The following is a 21,262-nucleotide window of genomic DNA, read 5'->3' on the forward strand; positions in this document are numbered from 1 at the left end:
TGTGTGTGTGTTGGAGTGTCAGTGTAAGTATGTGTGAGTGTGTGGTTAGAGTACAGTGAGTGTACATAGAGTCGGTGTATGAGAGCCAGTGCAAAAAAAAAGGTCAATGTAAGTAGTCATTTTATTAACTGTTCAGCAGTCTTATGACTTATGGGGCTAAAAGCTGTTCCGGAAGCCTTTTGGTCTGGTGCAGCTTTCAGAGTGTACAGTCTATGGCTTGAATGACTGGGGTCTCAATTTTCTGTGCCTTTCTCTGATACCACATGTTTTGGAGGTTCTGGATGGCAGGGCCCTCCACACCACCTTCTGTAGCGCCTTGCGGTCGGATGCCAAGCAGTTGCCCTACCAATAGGTGAAGCAGCCAGTCAATCTTTTCAGCCTCCTTACGGGGAAGAGGCGTTATCGTGCCTTCTTCACAACTGTGTTGGTGTGTGTGGACCATGTTAATTGCTTAGTGATGTGGACACCGAGGAACTTGAAGCTCACGACCAGCTCCACTACAGCCCCATCGATGTGGTAGGGGGCGAGCTCGGCCCTCCGTTTCCTGTAGTCCATGATCAGCTCCTTTGTTTTGCTGACGTTGAGGGAAAAGTTGGTATCACTGACCTCCTCCCTATAGGCTGTTTCATCGTCAATGGTTATCAGGCCTACCACCGTCGTATCATCAGTAAACTTAATGATGGTGTTGCAGTCGTGGCTGATCAGGGAGTACAGGAGGGGACTAAAAACGCACCCCTGAGGGTCCCCCGTGTTGAGTGTCAGCATGGCGGATGTGTTGTTGCCTACCATCACCACCTGGGGGCGGCACATCAGAAAGTCCAGGATCCAGTTGCAGAGCGAGGTGTTTAGTCCCAGGATCCTGAGCTTAGTGCTTAGCTCGGAGGGAACTATGCTGTTGAATGCCGAGCTGTAGTCAATGAACAGCAGTCTCACATAGGTGGGAGAGGGCAGAACTGGGATTTACATCCTAAATCCCAGTTCAGATACATAAGATGAGACACAACGGTCGTAAGGAGTTTTAGAACAAAGTTGGTTTGATCTGAACAGTCTAGTTTTAGAACATCTCATGTCGTCAATCGGAGTTTCCAAGATTCGGCATGTAAAACCTTTAGCTAAGGTCTTGTGGTCGAGACGGACCCATTTAGCCAATCAGAGACCGTTACGCTAACGTTCTGTGTTCAGCCAAGCAACCAGTTAGCGAGCCAAGAAGAGAGCTACTGTAGCTAGCTATTTTGCTGCACAGTCACAAAAGTGTACCCTGTTTCTGGTGCATGTATTTCATGACAGTCGTTTGCTGCAACACGTTGCTACGGGCAGTGGCAGCTTGGTTACAAAGTTTCATCACGTCAATGTAAAGATTCCCCGTTTCCGTGGAAACTGTCTCAACCGCATGCCTCGTCTCCGTGATCTAAATGCCTTGTCTTTAGTCAGCTGCTGTACAACACAACACTCTAAAAGGGGCTAGTTTCATTTTGCCTCGCCTCGTGTCGGCCATTGTATCTGAACTTGGGCTGAAGGCCGACGTTGTCTCATTAACAACGGGTCGCTGCACCAACGTTTTAAGATATTTCCTCACAATAAGTGTCAAACATGCAACTGATATTCCATTCTGTTACATTAGGTCCACGGTGAGCAGATGTGTTGTTGTTGTGGACTGTAGCTTCTACAGGATTTGTCATGTCCCTAGGCTGTAAGGGACTGTTTATCCTATGAGACCAGACAAGGCCTTAGATAACACACCATGATACTAGCCCTGAGATACAGATGGGGGGGGGGGTGGTTGAGAGAGACAGAGAGATTTCCATAGGCCAAGGATATGTCCGATAGCACAGTGCAGAGAGAGAGAGAGAGAGAGAGAGAGAGAGAGAGAGAGAGAGAGAGAGAGAGAGAGAGAGAGAGAGAGAGAGAGGGCGAGAGAGATAAAGAGATAGATAGAGAGAGAGAGAAGATAAGGATGAGTGGACACGGGTTAAGAAGGGAAGGATGAGGAGATAGAGTGTTTCCTAGAGAGAAACGATAGAGAAGTCTGATGGAGGGAGCAATCAGTTCTTTTACAGGATTAAAAAGATAGATTGTGCCTGGAAGAGAAAGGCAAGGGAAGATAGTCAGCTAGTTTACTTGAACTTCACTTTTTAAACTTAGATAAAGTTAAAAATTGTAAAATAGTTTAGTCCCTTTACATAACAATTGGAATTATTTTAATAATTACTCATGTATTATCAGTACCTGCTCATCATTTACATTAATATTCGTATCAGGTCCAATTGATATAGATATCAGATGGCATGTATAATGATAACATATCAATACAGTTAACATTGATACAGTATATAGGTAGAGATAGATATAGAACATTGAGATAGAACATTGATACAGGATATAGGTAGAGATAGATATAGAACATTGAGATAGAACATTGATACAGGATATAGGTAGAGATAGATATAGAACATTGAGATAGAACATTGATACAGGATATAGGTAGAGATAGATATAGAACATTGATACAGTATATTGGTAGAGATAGATATAGAACATTGAGATAGAACATTGATACAGGATATAGGTAGAGATAGATATAGAACATTGATACAGTATATTGGTAGAGATAGATATAGAACATTGAGATAGAACATTGATACAGATAGATATAGAACATTGAGATAGAACATTGATACAGTATATTGGTAGAGATAGATATAGAACATTGAGATAGAACATTGATACAGGATATAGGCAGAGATAGATATAGAACATTGAGATAGAACATTGATACAGTATATAGATATATATAGAACATTGATACATTATATAGGTAGAGATAGATATAGAACATTGATACAGGATATAGGTAGAGATAGATATAGAACATTGAGATAGAACATTGATACAGTATATAGGTAGAGATAGATATAGAACATTGATACAGTATATAGGTAGAGATAGATATAGAACATTGATACAGGATATAGGTAGAGATAGATATAGAACATTGAGATAGAACATTGATACAGTATATAGATAGATATAGAACATTGATACAGTATATAGGTAGAGATAGATATAGAACATTGAGATAGAACATTGATACAGTATATAGGTAGAGATAGATATAGAACACTGAGATAGAACATTGATACATTATATAGATAGATATAGAACATTGATACAGTATATAGGTAGAGATAGATATAGAACATTGATACAGGATATAGGTAGAGATAGATATAGAACATTGAGATAGAACATTGATACAGTATATATATAGATATAGAACATTGATACAGTATATAGGTAGAGATAGATATAGAACATTGATACAGTATATAGGTAGAGATAGATATAGAACATTGAGATAGAACATTGAAACAGTATATAGGTAGAGATAGATATAGAATATTGAGATAGAACATTGATACAGTATATAGGTAGAGATAGATATAGAACATTGATACAGTATATAGGTAGAGATAGATATCATGCTGTCATCTCATAAACTGTACACTGTGTCTCTGTCAGGGTGTTCCTCAGAGCCATCAACACCTACGCTGACACCATGAACCTCAAATTCCTCAACAACAATGACTTTGAAGTGCAGGTCAGTGTGTTTATGTGTGAGTTTTTGTGTTTGTATGTGTGAAAATTATGAAAGTGAACACTCCACACTCATTCTCTCTCTCTCTCACACACACACACACACACATTCTCATTATTTTGATCCCTCTCTTCTCTCTGTAGTTGTGGAATAATTACTTCCATTTGGCTGTGGCATTCATTACCCAAGAGTCATTGCAACTGCAGCACTTCTCTCCAACCAAGAGGAACAAGATCTTGGCAAAGTGAATTCAATTTAAACAATTTCTCTTTTGTTTCTCCTCTGGCAATATTAATGAGTAATGTACTAAAACAAAGCTGATTTATTTTTATCTTCAGGTATGGAGACATGAGGAGACTCATCGGTTTTGCCATACGGGACATGTGGTACAAACTGGGTAAGTGTGTGTGCGTGTGTGTTTGCGTGCGAATGTATGCATGTGGGTGTTACAGACTCTGAGACTGTGTGTGTGTGTGTGTGTGTGTGTGTGTGTGTGTGTGTGTGTGTGTGTGTGTGTGTGTGTGTGTGTGTGTGTGTGTGTGTGTGTGTGTGTGTGTGTGTGTGTGTGTGTGTGTGTGTGTGTGTGTGTGTGTGTGTAGGTGGGAATAAGATCTGTTTTATCCCTGGGATGGTGGGTCCTATCCTGGAGATGACTCTGATTCCTGGGGAAGAGCTGAGACGAGCCACCATCCCCATCTTCTTCGACATGATGCAGTGTGAACACAAACTCTCCTCGCACTTCCAAAAGGTGTGACAGTGGCACACACACACAACCACACACGCATGCATGCGCACACACACCCAGACTTTTACAGCTTCCCGAGAGGCTTACCCATTCTCTATCGCTTCTCTCCCTCTGTCTGTCTGTAGTTTGAGAATGAGATCATTCTGAAGCTGGATCATGAGGTGGAGGGAGGAGGAGGAGATGAGAGATACATGGAGCTACTGGAAACCATGTGGGTGTCTTTCATCAATACCAATATCCACATCACAGGCTATATCTGTAACCTTATACTGTAACCTTATACGTACTGGCTTACGTGTGTGTGCGTGTGTGTGTCTGTGCGTGTGTGTTTGTCAGACTGTTGGAGTGTGCTGTGGAGCATCCCTTGTTAAGGCCAGAGGTCGAGCACTTCGTTGACTTGGTGAAGGGACTCCTGGTGCGTCTCCTTGACTACCGCACGGTGATGAGCGATGACAGCCGCAACAACCGCATGAGCTGTACCGTCAATCTGCTGGTACGCTCCGCCCACGACAGGAAGATCCACATTGGGCAGACTGCTGCATCTTTCATCAGCGTATCTGGAGTCGCGGCGATTAGCACATTGTTGCGTCAACTGCTGTACACACACCTTCGTGTTTCATGTGTCATCAGCCGCCTCGAGCAAATCAACCTTGAGTTGCAGTTTCACTTCCAGCACAAAACTACACCCTTCTCCCCAACAATAAATCTGTTGCTCTGTATATCATCTGACAATCAATTCCATGCCAATCAACAGTGCCCACCGTGTAGCCGTTACCATGGCATCACCAGCCACTAAGTAACATCCAACTAATTATGACCACGTTCTAATACATTCTAAAAATAGTAATACACCGGAACCTTCGTCTTCTACAACATCCAGTAACAGCATCTGTTAGACTAAATATAAAATCTCAGATCAGTCAAAGATAAGATGGGTCTTTGAAGCATTACTAGCCTGCCGTTGTTGTGTTACTGTATTATACTGTGACACTAAAGCAGTCACACGGGGCTGTCTGTCTGTCAGTAACACAGCTGTAAAGCACAGTTAGGCCTATTCAGCCCCCCTATGGCTATGCATTAGCCATTCCTTTTCATGACGCGCTGTTTTGAGAGCTAAATATCCTTACCTCCGGCTAGCTAACATTAGCATGCTATGCTACACGCAAGCTAATCATCCTTACCTCATGCTAACTGACATTAGCATGCTATGCAATATGCAAGCTAATCATCCCTACCTCAGTCTAACGACGTTAGCATGCTGTGCAATATGACATTAGCATGCTTTAGCTAACACACAGATCCTCGGGTTACATCTGGATCACTCAGACATGCATGCTAGCTGCACACATCATTAGCTTATGCTACTGACTAAATGATGAATGATCTTTCCGCGGAGTTTGATACTTTATATAGCCCTTCAGACATCAGTGGGATGCAGAGATTATCGGAGTGTTTTAGATGGGGACGTACGCTGGAGATGTGTGTGTTCTGCCTTGAGTGTTATTCTCAGTAAGTGAGCACAAGAGAAGAAACGTGGTGTGTGTGTGTGTGTGCGTTGTGTGTGTGTGTGTGCTGGTGATGAGACACACACACACTCTCTCTCCCCACACACATGTCCACGCTAACAAGCAAAGTCTCACACTCCTCTCTGTTGTTTTGCAGAATTTCTACAAGGACATCAACCGTGAAGGGATGTACATCAGGTGACACTTTATGCAACAATAACACGTTGTCATTTCAATTGTAGGTTTCATAACTCCAGTTACACAACCACTCTACTTTCATATATATTTAAAACGTTAGAGAGTTTCTGTATATGTATGACTACCCGTGGTGTTGGACTGGGCAGGCTACATGAGCTGGTTAGACTGTGTATAACAGTGGATTACTCACTGGGTGAGGGCGAAAGTGTGACCTTGTGTGTGTGTGTGTGTGTGTGTGTGTGTGTGTGTGTGTGTGTGTGTGTGTGTGTGTGTGTGTGTGTGTGTGTGTGTGTGTGTGTGTGTGTGTGTGTGTGTGTGTGTGTGTGTGTGTGTGTGTGTGTGTGTGTGTGTGTGTGTGTGTGTGTGTGTGTGTGTGTGTGCGTGTGTGTATATATGTGTGTATATGTGTGTGTATAATCTGACAAGGGATTATCTCAATCCTGCTGAATTAATGTCAAAAATCCAGAGGATCAGGCCCTCCACTCACAGCAACATGTGCACTCATTTTAGGAGCGAGAGAGAGGGATGGAGAGAGAGGGAGGGATGGAAAGAGGGAGAGAGAGAGAGACTGAGTGGGAGAGAGAAAGAGGGGGAGAAGAGTGATGGAGGGAGTGAGTGAGAGAGAAAGAGAGGGAGAGAGCGAGAGAGAGGGAGCGAGAGAGAGAGAGATGGAGAAAGAGAAAGATGTAAATAGGGAGTGTGAGGTGTATTGAACTGAAAGAGGGATGGAGGGAGAGTGAGGGGAGATGGGAGAGATTGTGAGAAAGTGAAGGACAGAGAGGTTAATCAAACAACTCAAAGAGGAGATGATAAAGAGGAAGGCGTATTCCAAAAGGAGGAATGTGCTGTGCATTCGGAAAGTATTCAGACCCCTTCCCTTTTAAACATTTTCTTTACATTACAGCCTTGAATGCATTTTTTCCCTCAGTAATCTACACATAATACTCCATAATGACAAAGTCAAAACAGGTTTTTAGACATTTTTGCAAATGTATAAAAAAAACAGAAATACCGTATTTACATAAGTATTCAGACCCTTTGCTATGAGACTTGACATTGAGGTGAGGTGCATCCTGTTTCCATTAATCATCCTTGAGATGTATCCACAGCTTGATTGGAGTCCACCTGTGGTAAATTCAGTTGATTGGACATGATTTGGAAAGACACACACTCTGACGCATGTTAGAGCAAAATCCAAGCCATGAGGTCGAAGAAATTGCCCGTAGAGGTCCAACACAGGATTGTGTCGAGGCACAGATCTGTCTACAGTATTGAAGGTCCCCAAGAACACAGTGGCCTCCATCTTTCTTAAATGGAAGAAGTTTGGAATCACCAAGAAGGGCCTTGGTCAGGGAGGTGACCAAGAACCCGATAGTCAATCTGACAAAGCTCCAGAATACCTCTGTGGAGATGGGAGAACCTTCCAGAAGGACAACCATCTCTGCAGCACACCGCCAATCAGGCCTTTATGGTAGAGTGGCCAGATGGAAGACACTCTTCAGTAAAAGGTACATGACAACCCGCTTGGAGTTTGCCAAAAGGCACCGAAAGACTCCCAGACCATGAGAAACAAGATTCTCTGATCTGATGAAACCAAGATTGAAGGCCAAAGAGGATGAAACCTGTCACCATCCCTATCGTAAAACACATTGGTGGTAGAATCATGCTGTGGGGATGTTTTTCAGTGGCAGGGACTCGGAGACGAGTCAGGATCGAGAGAAAGGTGAACAGAGCAAAGTACAGAGAGATCCTTGATGGAAACCTGCTCCAGAGCACTCAGGACCTCCGACTGGGGTGAAGGTTCAACTTCCAACAGGACAACGAACCTAAGCACACAGCCAAAACAACGCGGGAGTGGCTTCGGGACAAGTCTCTGAATATCCTCGAGGGGCCCATCCAGAGCACGGATTTGAACCCGATCAAACATCTCTGGAGAGACTGGAAAATAGCTGTGCAGCGACGCTCCCCATCCAACCTGACAGAGCTTGAGAGGATCTGCAGAGAAGAATGGGAGAAACTTCCTAAATACAGGTGGGCCAAGCTTGTAGCATCATACCCAAGACGACTCTAGGCTGTAAACACTGCCAAAGGTGCTTAAACAAAGTACTGAGTAAAGTGTCTGAATACTTATGTAAATGTAAGGGGAGGGGGGTTGTATACATTTGCAAAAATCTGTAAAAACCTGCTTTTGCTTTGTCATTATGGGGTATTGTGTGTAGATGGGTGAGGGAAGAAACCATTTATTCCATATTTGAATAAGGCTGTAATGTAACAAAATGTGGAAAAATTCAAGGGGTCTGAATTCTTTGTGAATGTGTTCAACAGATGTAGGAGGAAATTAAAGTTAAGCTAGTCAAAGATACACTGCTTTTCTCTGTTGGAAACCTAGAATCTTAAAAACCCTTAAAATGTCACATTTGACAGAATCTGAAAAAGGTACCAATGTATCTGCTGAGAATGGGTGACAGGGAGGGTTAGAAATAACAGAGACAGAGAGAGAGAGACACACACACACAGAGAGACACACACACACAGAGAGACACACACACAGAGACACAGAGAGAGAGAGACACACACACACACACACACACACACACACACACACACACACACACACACACACACACACACACACACACACACACACACACACACACACACACACACACACACACACACACACACACACAGAGACACACCCACAGAGAGAGATACACACACACAGACACAGAGAGAGAGACACACACACACACAGAGAGACACACCCACAGAGAGAGAGATACACACACAGAGACACACACACAGAGACACAGAGAGAGAGAGACACACACAGAGACACAGAGAGAGACACACACAGAGACACAGAGAGAGAGACACACACAGAGACACAGAGAGAGAGACATACACACACAGAGACAGAGAGAGACACACACACACACAGAGAGAGAGACACACACAGAGACACAGAGAGAGAGACACACACAGAGAGAGAGAGAGACACACACACACAGAGAGAGACACACACAGAGAGAGACACACACACACACAGAGACTCAGAGAGAGATACACTTATAGAGACACTTAGGGAGACACAGAGAGAGACACAGAGAGACAGAGAGAGAGACACAGAGAGAGACACAGAGAGAGAGACACACACAGAGACACAGAGAGAGAGACATACACACACAGAGACAGAGAGAGACACACACACACACAGAGAGAGAGACACACACAGAGACACAGAGAGAGAGACACACACAGAGATAGAGAGAGACACACACACACAGAGAGAGACACACACAGAGAGAGACACACACACACACAGAGACTCAGAGAGAGATACACTTATAGAGACACTTAGGGAGACACAGAGAGAGACACAGAGAGACAGAGAGAGAGACACAGAGAGAGACACAGAGAGAGAGACACACACAGAGACACAGAGAGAGAGACATACACACACAGAGACAGAGAGAGACACACACACACAGAGAGAGAGACACACACAGAGACACAGAGAGAGAGACACACACAGAGAGAGAGAGAGACACACACACACAGAGAGAGACACACACAGAGAGAGACACACACACACACAGAGACTCAGAGAGAGATACACTTATAGAGACACTTAGGGAGACACAGAGAGAGACACAGAGAGACAGAGAAAGAGACACAGAGAGAGACACAGAGAGAGACACAGAGAGAGACACAGAGAGAGACACAGAGAGACACAGAGAGACACAGAGAGAGACAGAGAGACACAGAGAGAGACACAGAGAAATAAGAGGAAAAGAGAGAGCAGAGAGAACAGAAAAAAGGAAGATAAATAGAAAGAGAGAGAGAGGTGAAAGGGAGACCTAGGATTAAGGCAAGCGAGGGCAGACTCATGTTTTTTGTCCCTGAGGACACAATAAAGTTCTGCCCACTAAGTTCCACAGTGTTCACGTCAGACTGTGATGTGTACAGGTCAAGCCATCACAATGAGTTGTCTAGGCAACCCTGCCATCTAGTGGACAATGGTATACATTACAGTTCGATGTGTATTAACCTGTGTGTGTGTGTGTGTGTGTGTGTGTGTGTGTGTGTGTGTGTGTGTGTGTGTGTGTGTGTGTGTGTGTGTGTGTGTGTGTGTGTGTGTGTGTGTGTGTGTGTGTGTGTGTGTGTGTGTGTGTGTGTGTGTGGGTGGGTGGGTGGGTGTGTGTGTGTGTGTTACAGATACCTCTACAAGCTGAGAGACCTTCACATGGCTGTGGAAAACTACACAGAGGCTGCATACACCCTGTTGCTTCACTCTCGCCTGCTCAAGGTACACATAAACAGACACGCGCGTGCACACACCCACCCACACACACACACACGCACTGACATTCACTTGTAATTTGAATTGGTCCTCTGAGCACAAATAAAGGACTGTAAAGGACATAAAGGACTGTAAAATCACCAGGAACTTTAGCTTCAAGTGATTTTAATGTAGGAAACCAATTCCCAAGTATCCCCACGCATTAATATAGAGGCATATGTTAATGTTTCTCAGTGTAGTCAAGGTTTAAATGATTCGGTTTTTGTCAAATGCTACAGTGGTTCTTCCTTTAAAAGTTTAGAGCTTCATGCCGCAACCTTTTGTGGTAGACGGTGGCAGATTGTGATACATTCTGGCAACAATGACTGACACTTATGTAGCTCAGTTGGTAGAGCATGGCGCTTGTAACGCCAGGGTAGTGGGTTCGATCCCCGGGACCACCCATACGTAGAATGTATGCACACATGACTGTAAGTCGCCTTGGATAAAAGCGTCTGCTAAATGGCATATATTATTATTATTATTACTTAAATAACGTGCCATAGAATTCAGCGGCACCCTGCAAGCTATGCTGCAGTTCGCCACAACTTTTGAAGGAAGAACCGCTGTATATCTGTTTGAGCTTCTTGCGGTCCATTTGCAGTCTACAAAATATTTATAGAACTATACTCCGACCCCCTGACCATCCACTCCAGTCCTGTCTATAGCATGTCCTTCCGCTCTGATTGTTTCATCTCTGCCCCCTCTATTTCTTTATCTCTCCACCCCTCCCTAAATCCCTACACCACCGTCTTCCCCTCGCAGTGGTCAGAGGACCAGTGCAGTCCCCAGTTTGAGGTGCGCAGCTGTCAGACCCAGCGCCAGCAGAAGGAGAATCTCTACGAAACCATCATCGGGTACTTCGACAAGGGCAAGGTCAGGAGCAGAGTCGGCTATCTTGATTCTGTATAGTGTCTTGGCTGGATGGATAGATGCATTGCAGTTGGACACAGTCTCTGTGCTCTCTGTTGCGGAGTCGGTGATCTTGCTATGTTACGTACATCTCTGCTCTCTGTAAAAGTAGAACCTCTCTTCTCTCCATGGGTGTGTGTTGGTAATCGTTCGTCTCTCTGGGTTGTGTAGATGTGGGAGGAAGCTATAACTCTGTGTAAGGAGCTGGCTGACCAGTACGAGATGGAAGTGTTTGAATACGAGCTGCTCAGCCAGAGTCTGGTAAGACACACTGTTGCGTCCTATTCCGCATATGGATGTTTTGTCGGCAAGCTGCCTTCATTAGGGTTTCTTCTTGATTTCCAACACCCTTCACAGGGACCCCCGAGAACTCTCCTCCACTCTTCTCGCTTTCTCTTGACTTCTCCTCTCCTTCAGCCCTTAAAGTACATCACATTTGGAGTGAGTGTTCAATACACTCCCTCTCCTCCGCTTCCCCTCTCCTCGTTTTTCTCCTCTCTCGCCTCCCAAGAGTCTCACTTCACTCCTCTGAAATGTGTCGTTGTGCAATAACTATGATAGATTCTGCCCTTGGATTCTGTCCTTTTATCTTTTCTCCGGTATTTCAGCGTTGAAAAAACAAGACTTTGCAGGGTGTGTCATTTGTCTTGCTGTAGCTTTATCCTGTCTCTGTCTGTCTGTCTGTCTGTCTGTCTGTCTGTCTGTCTGTCTGTCTGTCTGTCTGTCTGTCTGTCTGTCTGTCTGTCTGTCTGTCTGTCTGTCTGTCTGTCTGTCTGTCTGTCTGTCTGTCTGTCTGTCTGTCTGTCTGTTTCTGTCTGTCTGTCTGTCTGTCTGTCTGTCTGTCTGTCTGTCTGTCTGTCTGTCTGTCTGTCTGTCTGTCTGTCTGTCTGTCTGTCTGTCTGTCTGTCTGTCTGTCTGTCTGTCTGTCTGTTTCTCCCACACACTCTCTGTCTGTCTGTCTGTCTGTCTGTCTGTCTGTCTGTCTGTCTGTCTGTCTGTCTGTCTGTCTGTCTGTCTGTCTGTCTGTCTGTCTGTCTGTCTGTCTGTCTGTCTGTCTGTCTGTCTGTCTGTCTGTCTGTCTGTTTCTCCCACACACTCTCTGTCTGTCTGTTTCTCCCACACACTCTCTGTCTGTCTGTTTCTCCCACACACTCTCTGTCTGTCTGTTTCTCCCACACACTCTCTGTCTGTCTGTTTCTCCCACACACTCTCTGTCTGTCTGTTTCTCCCACACACTCTCTGTCTGTCTGTTTCTCCCACACACTCTCTGTCTGTCTGTTTCTCCCACACACTCTCTGTCTGTCTGTTTCTCCCACACACTCTCTGTCTGTCTGTTTCTCCCACACACTCTCTGTCTGTTCGTTTCTCCAACACACTCTCTGTCTTTCTGTTTCTACCACACACTCTCTGTCTGTCTGTTTCTCCCACACACTCTCTGTCTGTCTGTTTCTCCCACACACTCTCTGTCTGTCTGTTTCTCCCACACACTCTCTGTCTGTTTGTTTCTCCAACACACTCTCTGTCTGTCTGTTTCTCCAACACACTCTCTGTCTGTCTGTTTCTCCAACACACTCTCTGTCTGTCTGTTTCTCCAACACACTCTCTGTCTGTCTGTTTCTCCCACACACTCTCTGTCTGTCTGTTTCTCCCACACACTCTCTGTCTGTCTGTTTCTCTTCCCCTCTCCACCCTACCCCCTAACCCTCTCTCCCACCTCTTATCTCTCCCACCCCTACTACCTCTATCTCCCCCAACATCCTCTCTCTCTCTCTCTCTCTCTCTCTCTCTCTCTCTCTCTCTCTCTCTCTCTCTCTCTCTCTCTCTCTCTCTCTCTCTCTCGAACCTTTCATCTCTCTCCCTCTTTCCTATACCTCTCTACCCCCCCCCACCTCCCCCTCTCTGCAGAAGCAGCAGGCTAGGTTCTATGAGAACATTATGACGATCCTGAGGCCCAAGCCAGACTACTTTGCTGTGGGCTACTACGGACAGGGTTACCCCCCCTTCCTCAGGGTATGTCTAAGCATCTGCCTAACCTTGTATTCACAATGTCTAGTTTTAGCTCCAAATGAAATGTGAAAGAGCTTATGTCTGCATGATTTTGGGGAGGTCAATAATGGTTTATTGCACTTACGAAGAAAACAACAGATTGTCCACAAGAGGACATCCCAAAAAAAGAAAAAAAAGAATACAGTCTTATGTAGTGTTTATGACTATTCATAACCACCTTATGACTGTGTATAACTGTTTCTAACCTCAGAACAAGGTGTTTATCCACCGGGGGAAGGAGTACGAGCGTAGAGAAGACTTCCAGAACCAGTTGATGAGTCAGTTCCCCAGCGCTGTCCGTCTCAATATCACCACCATGCCTGGAGACGACGTCAGACTCTCCCCTTTACAGTGTATCCTTATGTACACACACAAAATGTACACACACACACACACACACACACACACACACACACACACACACACACACACACACACACACACACACACACACACACACACACACACACACACACACACACACACACACACACACACACAGATGCGATTTTAGCATGTAAATCTTGGTGGGGCAACAAAACTAAAAAAAGTGGGATGCATGCCAGCAACACAACGTTCCTTGCACGATAACGGTGACAAACGGAGCCCACAAACTGTTAGTGTAACGATGTGCGCTGAGAGTCGGGAAGCAGGTTCAGGGAGTGAGGGTTTTAATACAATAAACGTAACGTAACACAAGACAACACGAACAACGCACAGACACGACACAGACACAGAGACAAGAACGCCTGGGGAAGGAACCCGAAGGGAAGGTAATCAGGGAGATGATGGAGTCCAGGTGAGTCTGAGGACGTGCAGGTGTGCGTCACCATGGTGACAGATGTGCGCCATAACAAGTGACCTAGTGGCCCAGAGAGGGAGCACACCTGACTGTTAGGACCTACATAAAGCTGTCCCAACACCTTACCACTGCTACACCTGGCTACATCAGCGGAGCCTTGTCTGGCAGCGAAGCAGTTCATTCAGCCTTGTAGTGGCTTCCTTACTAATTGACCATAGCCACTGCCCAAGCCTGAAGCGGGATTGTTTAGGGACGCATACAGTCCACATTCGAAGTTCCCAAACGGCAAAAACATTCAATGAGATCCAGGGATACGGTGCAACAAAAAGGTTTCTTTTTCTTATATCGAACAAAAAATCTAGATAGGAGCCCTCTTCCCCCGAAGGCCCTACTTCCTGCCTTTATCCTATTACTAACACACACCACAGTACAATGAATGGGCAAGAGGTGGAGCCAAAAACAAAGTTGCACTAATGACAAAGGAATATATCTCAATCAGGTGAAGATAAATCATAAAAGGTACGTACCTAATATTTCACCAAATACATTCATATTTCATACAAATATACAAAGTCCCATATAGGACAGGAGGCCATTGACCTCAGTCTCAGAGTTGAAGTGTTCAAGTGTTCAACTTCCAAAAATGTACGAGTTTGACGTCCACAAATGTACGAGTTTGACGTCCAACAATGTATGAGTACGACATCCAGGATTCAGAGGTGCACGTGTTTTGAAGATGGAGCACTGTGTGTGTGTGTGTGTGTGTGTGTGTGTGTGTGTGTGTGTGTGTGTGTGTGTGTGTGTGTGTGTGTGTGTGTGTGTGTGTGTGTGTGTGTGTGTGTTCGTGTTCGTGTGTGCGTGTCTCCATCAACCGCCTCCAGGAGCAGACAGAGTTTATTGATAGGTCTCTGTAAGATAATGGTCTTGGTCTTAACCATGACACGACCTTTGGCCCCTGGAAAAAAAACCTCCACCACATGCCCCATTAGCCAAGAGTTCCTTGGGGAGGTGTCATCGACAGAAGACAACAAGAAGTTTCTCTTAGTTTTGTTCCACTTGTTCCGCTTCTGCATACGTAGAAGATACTCCCTTAGCCATCTGTTCCAGAAGAGGTCAGTGATTTATTGTACTTGCTTCCATCTCCCTTGTGAGTATAGGTTGCTTCTCTGGAACAGTCCTGGTGGCAGGACTTGCTTCGCTTTCAGATGAAGCAGATGGTTCAGGGTCAGGAGTTCCTGATCATTAGGGTCATTTGTCACAGTTGTGATTGGTCTGTCGTTCGTGATCGCCTCAACTTCACAAAGCCGTCTGCAAAGCCTCATCATCCAATACTTGCTCTTTAAGGACTTTCACCAGTCCGATTACCAGTCCCATTTTTTTACAATATATAATCAATAATATATCAACCTGGACTGTGTCACGCCTTGGTCATAGTGTTTTGTGTTTTCGTTATATATTTGGTCAGGCCAGGGTGTGACATGGGTTTAATGTTGTGTTTCGTATTGGGGGTTTTGTAGGTATTGGGATAGCGGCTGAGTAGTGGTGTAGCATAGGTTGGCTGCCTGAGGCGGTTCTCAATCAGAGTCAGGTGATTCTCGTTGTCTCTGATTGGGAACCGTATTTAGGTAGCCTGGGTTTCACTTTGTATTTCGTGGGTGATTGTTCCTGTCTCTGTGTAGTGTTCACCAGATAGGCTGTAATTAGGTTTCACGTTCCGTTTGTTGTTTTTTTGTATTTATTAAGTTATTTCATGTATCGCGATCATTCATTAAAGAACATGAGTAACAACCACGCTGCATTTCGGTCCGACTCTCTTTCGACAAACGAAGAACGGCGTTACAGAATCACCCACCACACACGGACCGAGTGGCGTTGTAACAGGCAGCAGGAGCAGCGAAGGGAGGACGTTATGGACAGCAGAGGTATGGAGTATACTACGTGGGAAGAAATAGACAGGTGGGCGGTCGACCCAGAGAGAGTGCCGGCGCCCGCCTGGGATTCGCTGGAGCAGTGCGAAGAGGGCTATAGGAGAATGGAGTCGAAGAGAAAAACACGGTTGGCAAGGAAGCCCGAAAGCAGCCCCAAAAATGTATTGGGGGGGGGCTCAGAGGGAGAGTGGCTGAGTCAGGAGTCAGACCTGAGCCAACTCTCCCTGTTAATCGTGAGGAGTAGCGATCAAAGGACTTCTGGACTTGGGAGGAGATATTAGACGGAAAAGGACCCTGGGCTCAGCCTGGAGAATATCGGCGTCCCAAGGAAGAACTGGAGGCGGAAAAGCGGCGAGACGCTGGTATGAGGAGGCAGCACGGCGACGCGGATGGAAGCCTGAGAGTCAGCCCCAAAAAAATATTGGGGGGGGGCTTACAGGGAGTATGGCTATGCCAGGTAGGAGACCTGCGCAAACTCCCTGTGCTTACCGGGGGGCTAGAGAGACCGGGCAGGCACCGTGTTATGCTATGGAGCGCACGGTGTTTCCAGTGCGGGTGCATAGCCCGGTGCGGTTCATACCAGCCCTTCATATTGGCTGGGCTAGAGTGGGCATCGAGCCAGGTAAGGTTGGGCAGGCTCGGTGCTCAAGAGCTCCAGTGCGCCTGCACGGTCCGGTCTATCCAGAGCCACCTCCACACACCAGTCCTCCGGTAGCAGCTCCCCACACCAGGCTTCCTGTGCGTGTCCTCGATCCAGTATCACCAGTGCCAGCACCACGCATCAGGCCTGCGGTGCGCCTCGCCTCTCCTGTACTGTCGGAGTCTCCTGCTTGTTCAGCGCTATCAGAGCCTTCCTCCTCTACATCGCTGCTGGAGTCTCCTGTCTGTTCAGCGCTATCAGAGCCTTCCTTCCCTCCTGCGCTGTTGGAGTCTCCCGCCTGTTCAGCGCTATCAGAGCCTTCCTCCTCTACAGCGCTGCCGGAGCCTCCTGCCTGTTCGAAGCAGCCTGAGCTGTCAGTCTGCATGAAGCAGCTAGAGCTGTCAGTCTGTATGAAGCAGCCAGAGCTGTCAGTCTGCATAAAGCAACAAGAGCTGTCAGTCTGCAAATAGCTGCCAGTCTGCAAGGAGCTGTCAGTCTGCAAGGAGCTGTCAGTCTGCAGGGAGCGGTCAGCCTGCATGGAGCAGCCAGAGCTGTCAGTCTGCAAGGAGCTGTCAGTCTGCAAGGAGCTGCCAGTCTGCAAGGAGCTGCCAGACTGCATGGAGCAGCCAGAGCTGTCAGTCTGCATAGAGCAGCTAGATCCGCCAGTCAACCAGATTCTTCCAGATCTGCCAGTCAACCAGAATCTTCCAGTCTGCTAGTCAACCAGAATCTTCCAGAGCCGCCAGCCAGCCAGGATCTACCGGAGCCTACTACCTGCCTGAGCTTCATCTCAGTACTGGGCTTCCTCTCAGTACTGGGCTTCCTCTTAGTACTGGGCTTTCTCTCAGTACTGGGCTTCCCCGAAGTCCCGGGCTGCCCCTCAGTTCCGGGCTGCCCCTCAGTTCCGAGCTGCCCCTCAGTCCCGAGCTGCCCCTCAGTCCCGAGCTGCCCCTCAGTCACGAGCTGCTCCTCAGTTCAGTGGGGTTCTGGGTGAGGAATATTACGCCATGGTTGGCGGCGATGGTTGATTATCCCAGGACGCAAAGGGGAGGAACTATGAAATTAATGGAGTGGGGTCCACGTCCCGAGCCGGAACCGCCACCATGGACAGACGCCCACCCGGACCCTCCCTATGGTTTTGAGGTGCGTCCGGGAGTCCGCACCTTAGGGGGGGGGGTTCTGTCACTCCTTGGTCATAGTGTTTTGTGTTTTCGTTATATATTTGGTCAGGCCAGGGTGTGACATGGGTTTAATGTTGTGTTTTGTATTGGGGGTTTTGTAGGTATTGGGTTAGCAGCTGAGTAGGGGTGTAGCATAGGTTGGCTGCCTGAGGCGGTTCTCATTCAGAGTCAGTTGATTCTCGTTGTCTCTGATTGGGAACCGTATTTAGGTAGCCTGGGTTTCACTTTGTATTTCGTGGGTGATTGTTCCTGTCTCTGTGTAGTGTTCACCAGATAGGCTGCAATTAGGTTTCACGTTCCGTTTGTTGTTTTTTTGTATTTATTAAGTTATTTCATGTATCGCGATCATTCATTAAAGAACATGAGTAACAACCACGCCTCATTTCGGTCCGACTCTCTTTTGACAAACAAAGAACGCCGTTACAGACTGTAGCTTCTTCAATAGGAGAGAGAGATAGAAAATGGCTGCTCCAAGCTGTTGAGTATTAGCTGCTGGCACCCAGACATACAATGATGCGATGTGATCTTTCTCGCTCATTTTTCAAAATAGAAGCCTGAAACTATGTCAAAAGACTGTTCACACCATGGGGAAGCCATAGGAAAAGGAATCTGGTTGATATCCCTTTAAATGGAGTGAAGGCAGGCTATGGAACATGGAGCTTTCAAAATAGAAGCCACTTCCGGGTTGGATTTTCCTCAGGTTTTTGCCTGCAATATCAGTTCTGTAATACCCACAGACAATATTTTGACAGTTTTGGAAATTTATCCTAATCTGACAAGTATTGGAATATTCTAGATTCTGGGCCTGAGAAATAGGCCGTTTAATTTGGTTTAGTAAGTGAGCTGCCACGGCATGGGATTGAGAAGATGACTCAACACTCTCCAGGACCTTCAGTCTGGCATTATATGCTGCTATGTCCGTTTCCAGTGACATTTATTCCATCCTAACATTCAGTTGAGCTTTCTGTTGTACCAGTTGAGCTTTCTGTTGTACCAGTTGAGCTTTCTCCAGTTCCAATGCACGCTTGTCCTGTAATGATGCTTGTAGAGCTGCTCGCTCAGCCTCAGCTTTTAGGCGTGCAGAGGACACTGAGGATGCAGCCTTAGAATACTTTGTTTTACTTGATATTTGTTGACACATTGGAAATGCTGTCGTGTGGTTCAATGGGCGTTTGTGGCTCAACTTCAGCATTTTTCCATATTTCCACCTCTTTCCGGAAATGTTCATAAGTCCTCATTCTTGGTTGATAATAGATAATGCTCTAATTTTCCTGTTCCTTTTCTGTGACTCACTCTAGCAGTAGAGAGGCTATATACAGTAGTGAGGTTATATACAGTAGAGAGGCTATAACAGAAGAGAGGCTATATACAGTAGTGAGGTTATATACAGTAGAGAGGTTATAACAGTAGAGGCTATATACAGTAGTGAGGTTATATACAGTAGAGAGGTTATAACAGTAGAGGCTATATACAGTAGTGAGGTTATATACAGTAGAGAGGCTATATACAGTAGGGAGGTTATATACAGTAGGGAGGTTATAACAGTAGAGAGGCTATATACAGTAGTGAGGTTATATACAGTAGAAAGGCTATATACAGTAGAGAGGCTATATACAGTAGTGAGGTTATATACAGTAGTGAGGCTATACACAGTAGAGAGGTTATATACAGTAGAAAGGCTATATACAGTAATGAGGTTATATACAGTAGTGAGGTTATATACAGTAGAGAGGCTATAACAGTAGAGAGGCTATATACAGTAGTGAGGTTATATACAGTAGAGAGGCTATATACTGTAGTGAGGTTATATACAGTAGTGAGGCTATATACAGTAGAGAGGTTATATACAGTAGAGAGGCTATATACAGTAGTGAGGTTATATACAGTAGAGAGGCTATATACAGTAGAGAGGCTATATACAGTAGTGAGGTTATATACAGTAGTGAGGCTATATACAGTAGAGAGGTTATATACAGTAGAAAGGCTATATACAGTAATGAGGTTATATACAGTAGTGAGGTTATATACAGTAGAGAGGCTATAACAGTAGAGAGGCTATATACAGTAGTGAGGTTATATACAGTAGAGAGGCTATATACAGTAGTGAGGTTATATACAGTAGTGAGGCTATATACAGTAGAGAGGTTATATACAGTAGAGAGGTTATATACAGTAGAGAGGCTATATACAGTAGTGAGGTGATATACAGTAGAGAGGCTATATACAGTAGTGAGGTTATATACAGTAGAGAGGTTATATACAGTAGAGAGGCTATATACAGTAGTGAGGTTATATACAGTAGAGAGGCTATATACAGTAGAGAGGCTATATACAGTAGTGAGGTTATATACAGTGGAGAGGTTATATACAGTAGAGAGGCTATAACAGTAGAGGGGCTATATACAGTAGTGAGATTATATACATTAGAGAGGTTATAACAGTAGAGAGGCTATATACAGTAGTGAGGTTATATACAGTAGAGAGGCTATATACAGTAGGGAGGTTATATACAGTAGGGAGGTTATAACAGTAGAGAGGCTATATACAGTAGAGAGGCTATAACATTAGAGAGGCTATATACAGTAGTGAGGTTATATACAGTAGAGAGGTTATATACATTAGAGAGGCTATAACAGTAGAGAGGCTATATACAGTAGTGAGGTTATATACAGTAGAGAGGTTATAACAGTAGAGAGGCTATATACAGTAGTGAGGTTATATACAGTAGAGAGGCTATATACAGTAGGGAGGTTATATACAGTAGGGAGGTTATAACAGTAGAGAGGCTATATACAGTAGTGAGGTTATATACAGTAGAGAGGCTATATACAGTAGAGAGGCTATAACAGTAGAGAGGCTATATACAGTAGTGAGGTTATATACAGTAGAGAGGCTATATACAGTAGCGAGGCTATATACAGTAGCGAGGCTATATACAGTAGAGAGGCTATACAGTAGTGAGGTTATATACAGTAGAGCGACTATATACAGTAGTGAGTTTATATACAGTAGTGAGGTTATATACAGTAGTGGGGTTATATACAGTAGAGAGGTTATATACAGTAGTGAGGTATATACAGTAGAGAGGCTATATACAGTAGTGAGGTTATATACAGTAGAGAGGCTATATACAGTAGTGAGGCTATATACAGTAGTGAGGTTATATACAGTAGAGAGGCTATATACAGTAGGGAGGTTATATACAGTAGGGAGGTTATAACAGTAGAGAGGCTATATACAGTAGTGAGGTTATATACAGTAGAGAGGCTATATACAGTAGAGAGGCTATAACAGTAGAGAGGCAATATATAGTAGTGAGGTTATATACAGTAGAGAGGCTATATACAGTAGAGAGGCTATATACAGTG

General features: G+C 45.2%; 1 protein-coding gene across 1 annotated transcript in view; it reads left to right on the plus strand.

Annotated features, from left to right (window-relative positions):
- Window positions 1–21,262, plus strand: part of LOC123993286 (dedicator of cytokinesis protein 2-like) — a 198,533-nt gene that overhangs the window by 163,252 nt on the left and 14,019 nt on the right. Inside the window, exons 29-40 of the mRNA XM_046295238.1 lie at window positions 3,520–3,598; window positions 3,739–3,839; window positions 3,934–3,992; window positions 4,195–4,343; window positions 4,466–4,551; window positions 4,677–4,833; window positions 6,003–6,043; window positions 10,262–10,352; window positions 11,151–11,261; window positions 11,469–11,558; window positions 13,203–13,307; window positions 13,555–13,696. Of these exons, the coding sequence (XP_046151194.1) occupies window positions 3,520–3,598; window positions 3,739–3,839; window positions 3,934–3,992; window positions 4,195–4,343; window positions 4,466–4,551; window positions 4,677–4,833; window positions 6,003–6,043; window positions 10,262–10,352; window positions 11,151–11,261; window positions 11,469–11,558; window positions 13,203–13,307; window positions 13,555–13,696 (1,211 nt within the window). The remainder of the gene's footprint in view (window positions 1–3,519; window positions 3,599–3,738; window positions 3,840–3,933; window positions 3,993–4,194; window positions 4,344–4,465; window positions 4,552–4,676; window positions 4,834–6,002; window positions 6,044–10,261; window positions 10,353–11,150; window positions 11,262–11,468; window positions 11,559–13,202; window positions 13,308–13,554; window positions 13,697–21,262) is intronic.

Source organism: Oncorhynchus gorbuscha, linkage group LG13 (genome assembly GCF_021184085.1).
Source record: "Oncorhynchus gorbuscha isolate QuinsamMale2020 ecotype Even-year linkage group LG13, OgorEven_v1.0, whole genome shotgun sequence".
In the NCBI taxonomy this organism is placed as follows: Eukaryota; Metazoa; Chordata; class Actinopteri; order Salmoniformes; family Salmonidae; genus Oncorhynchus; species Oncorhynchus gorbuscha.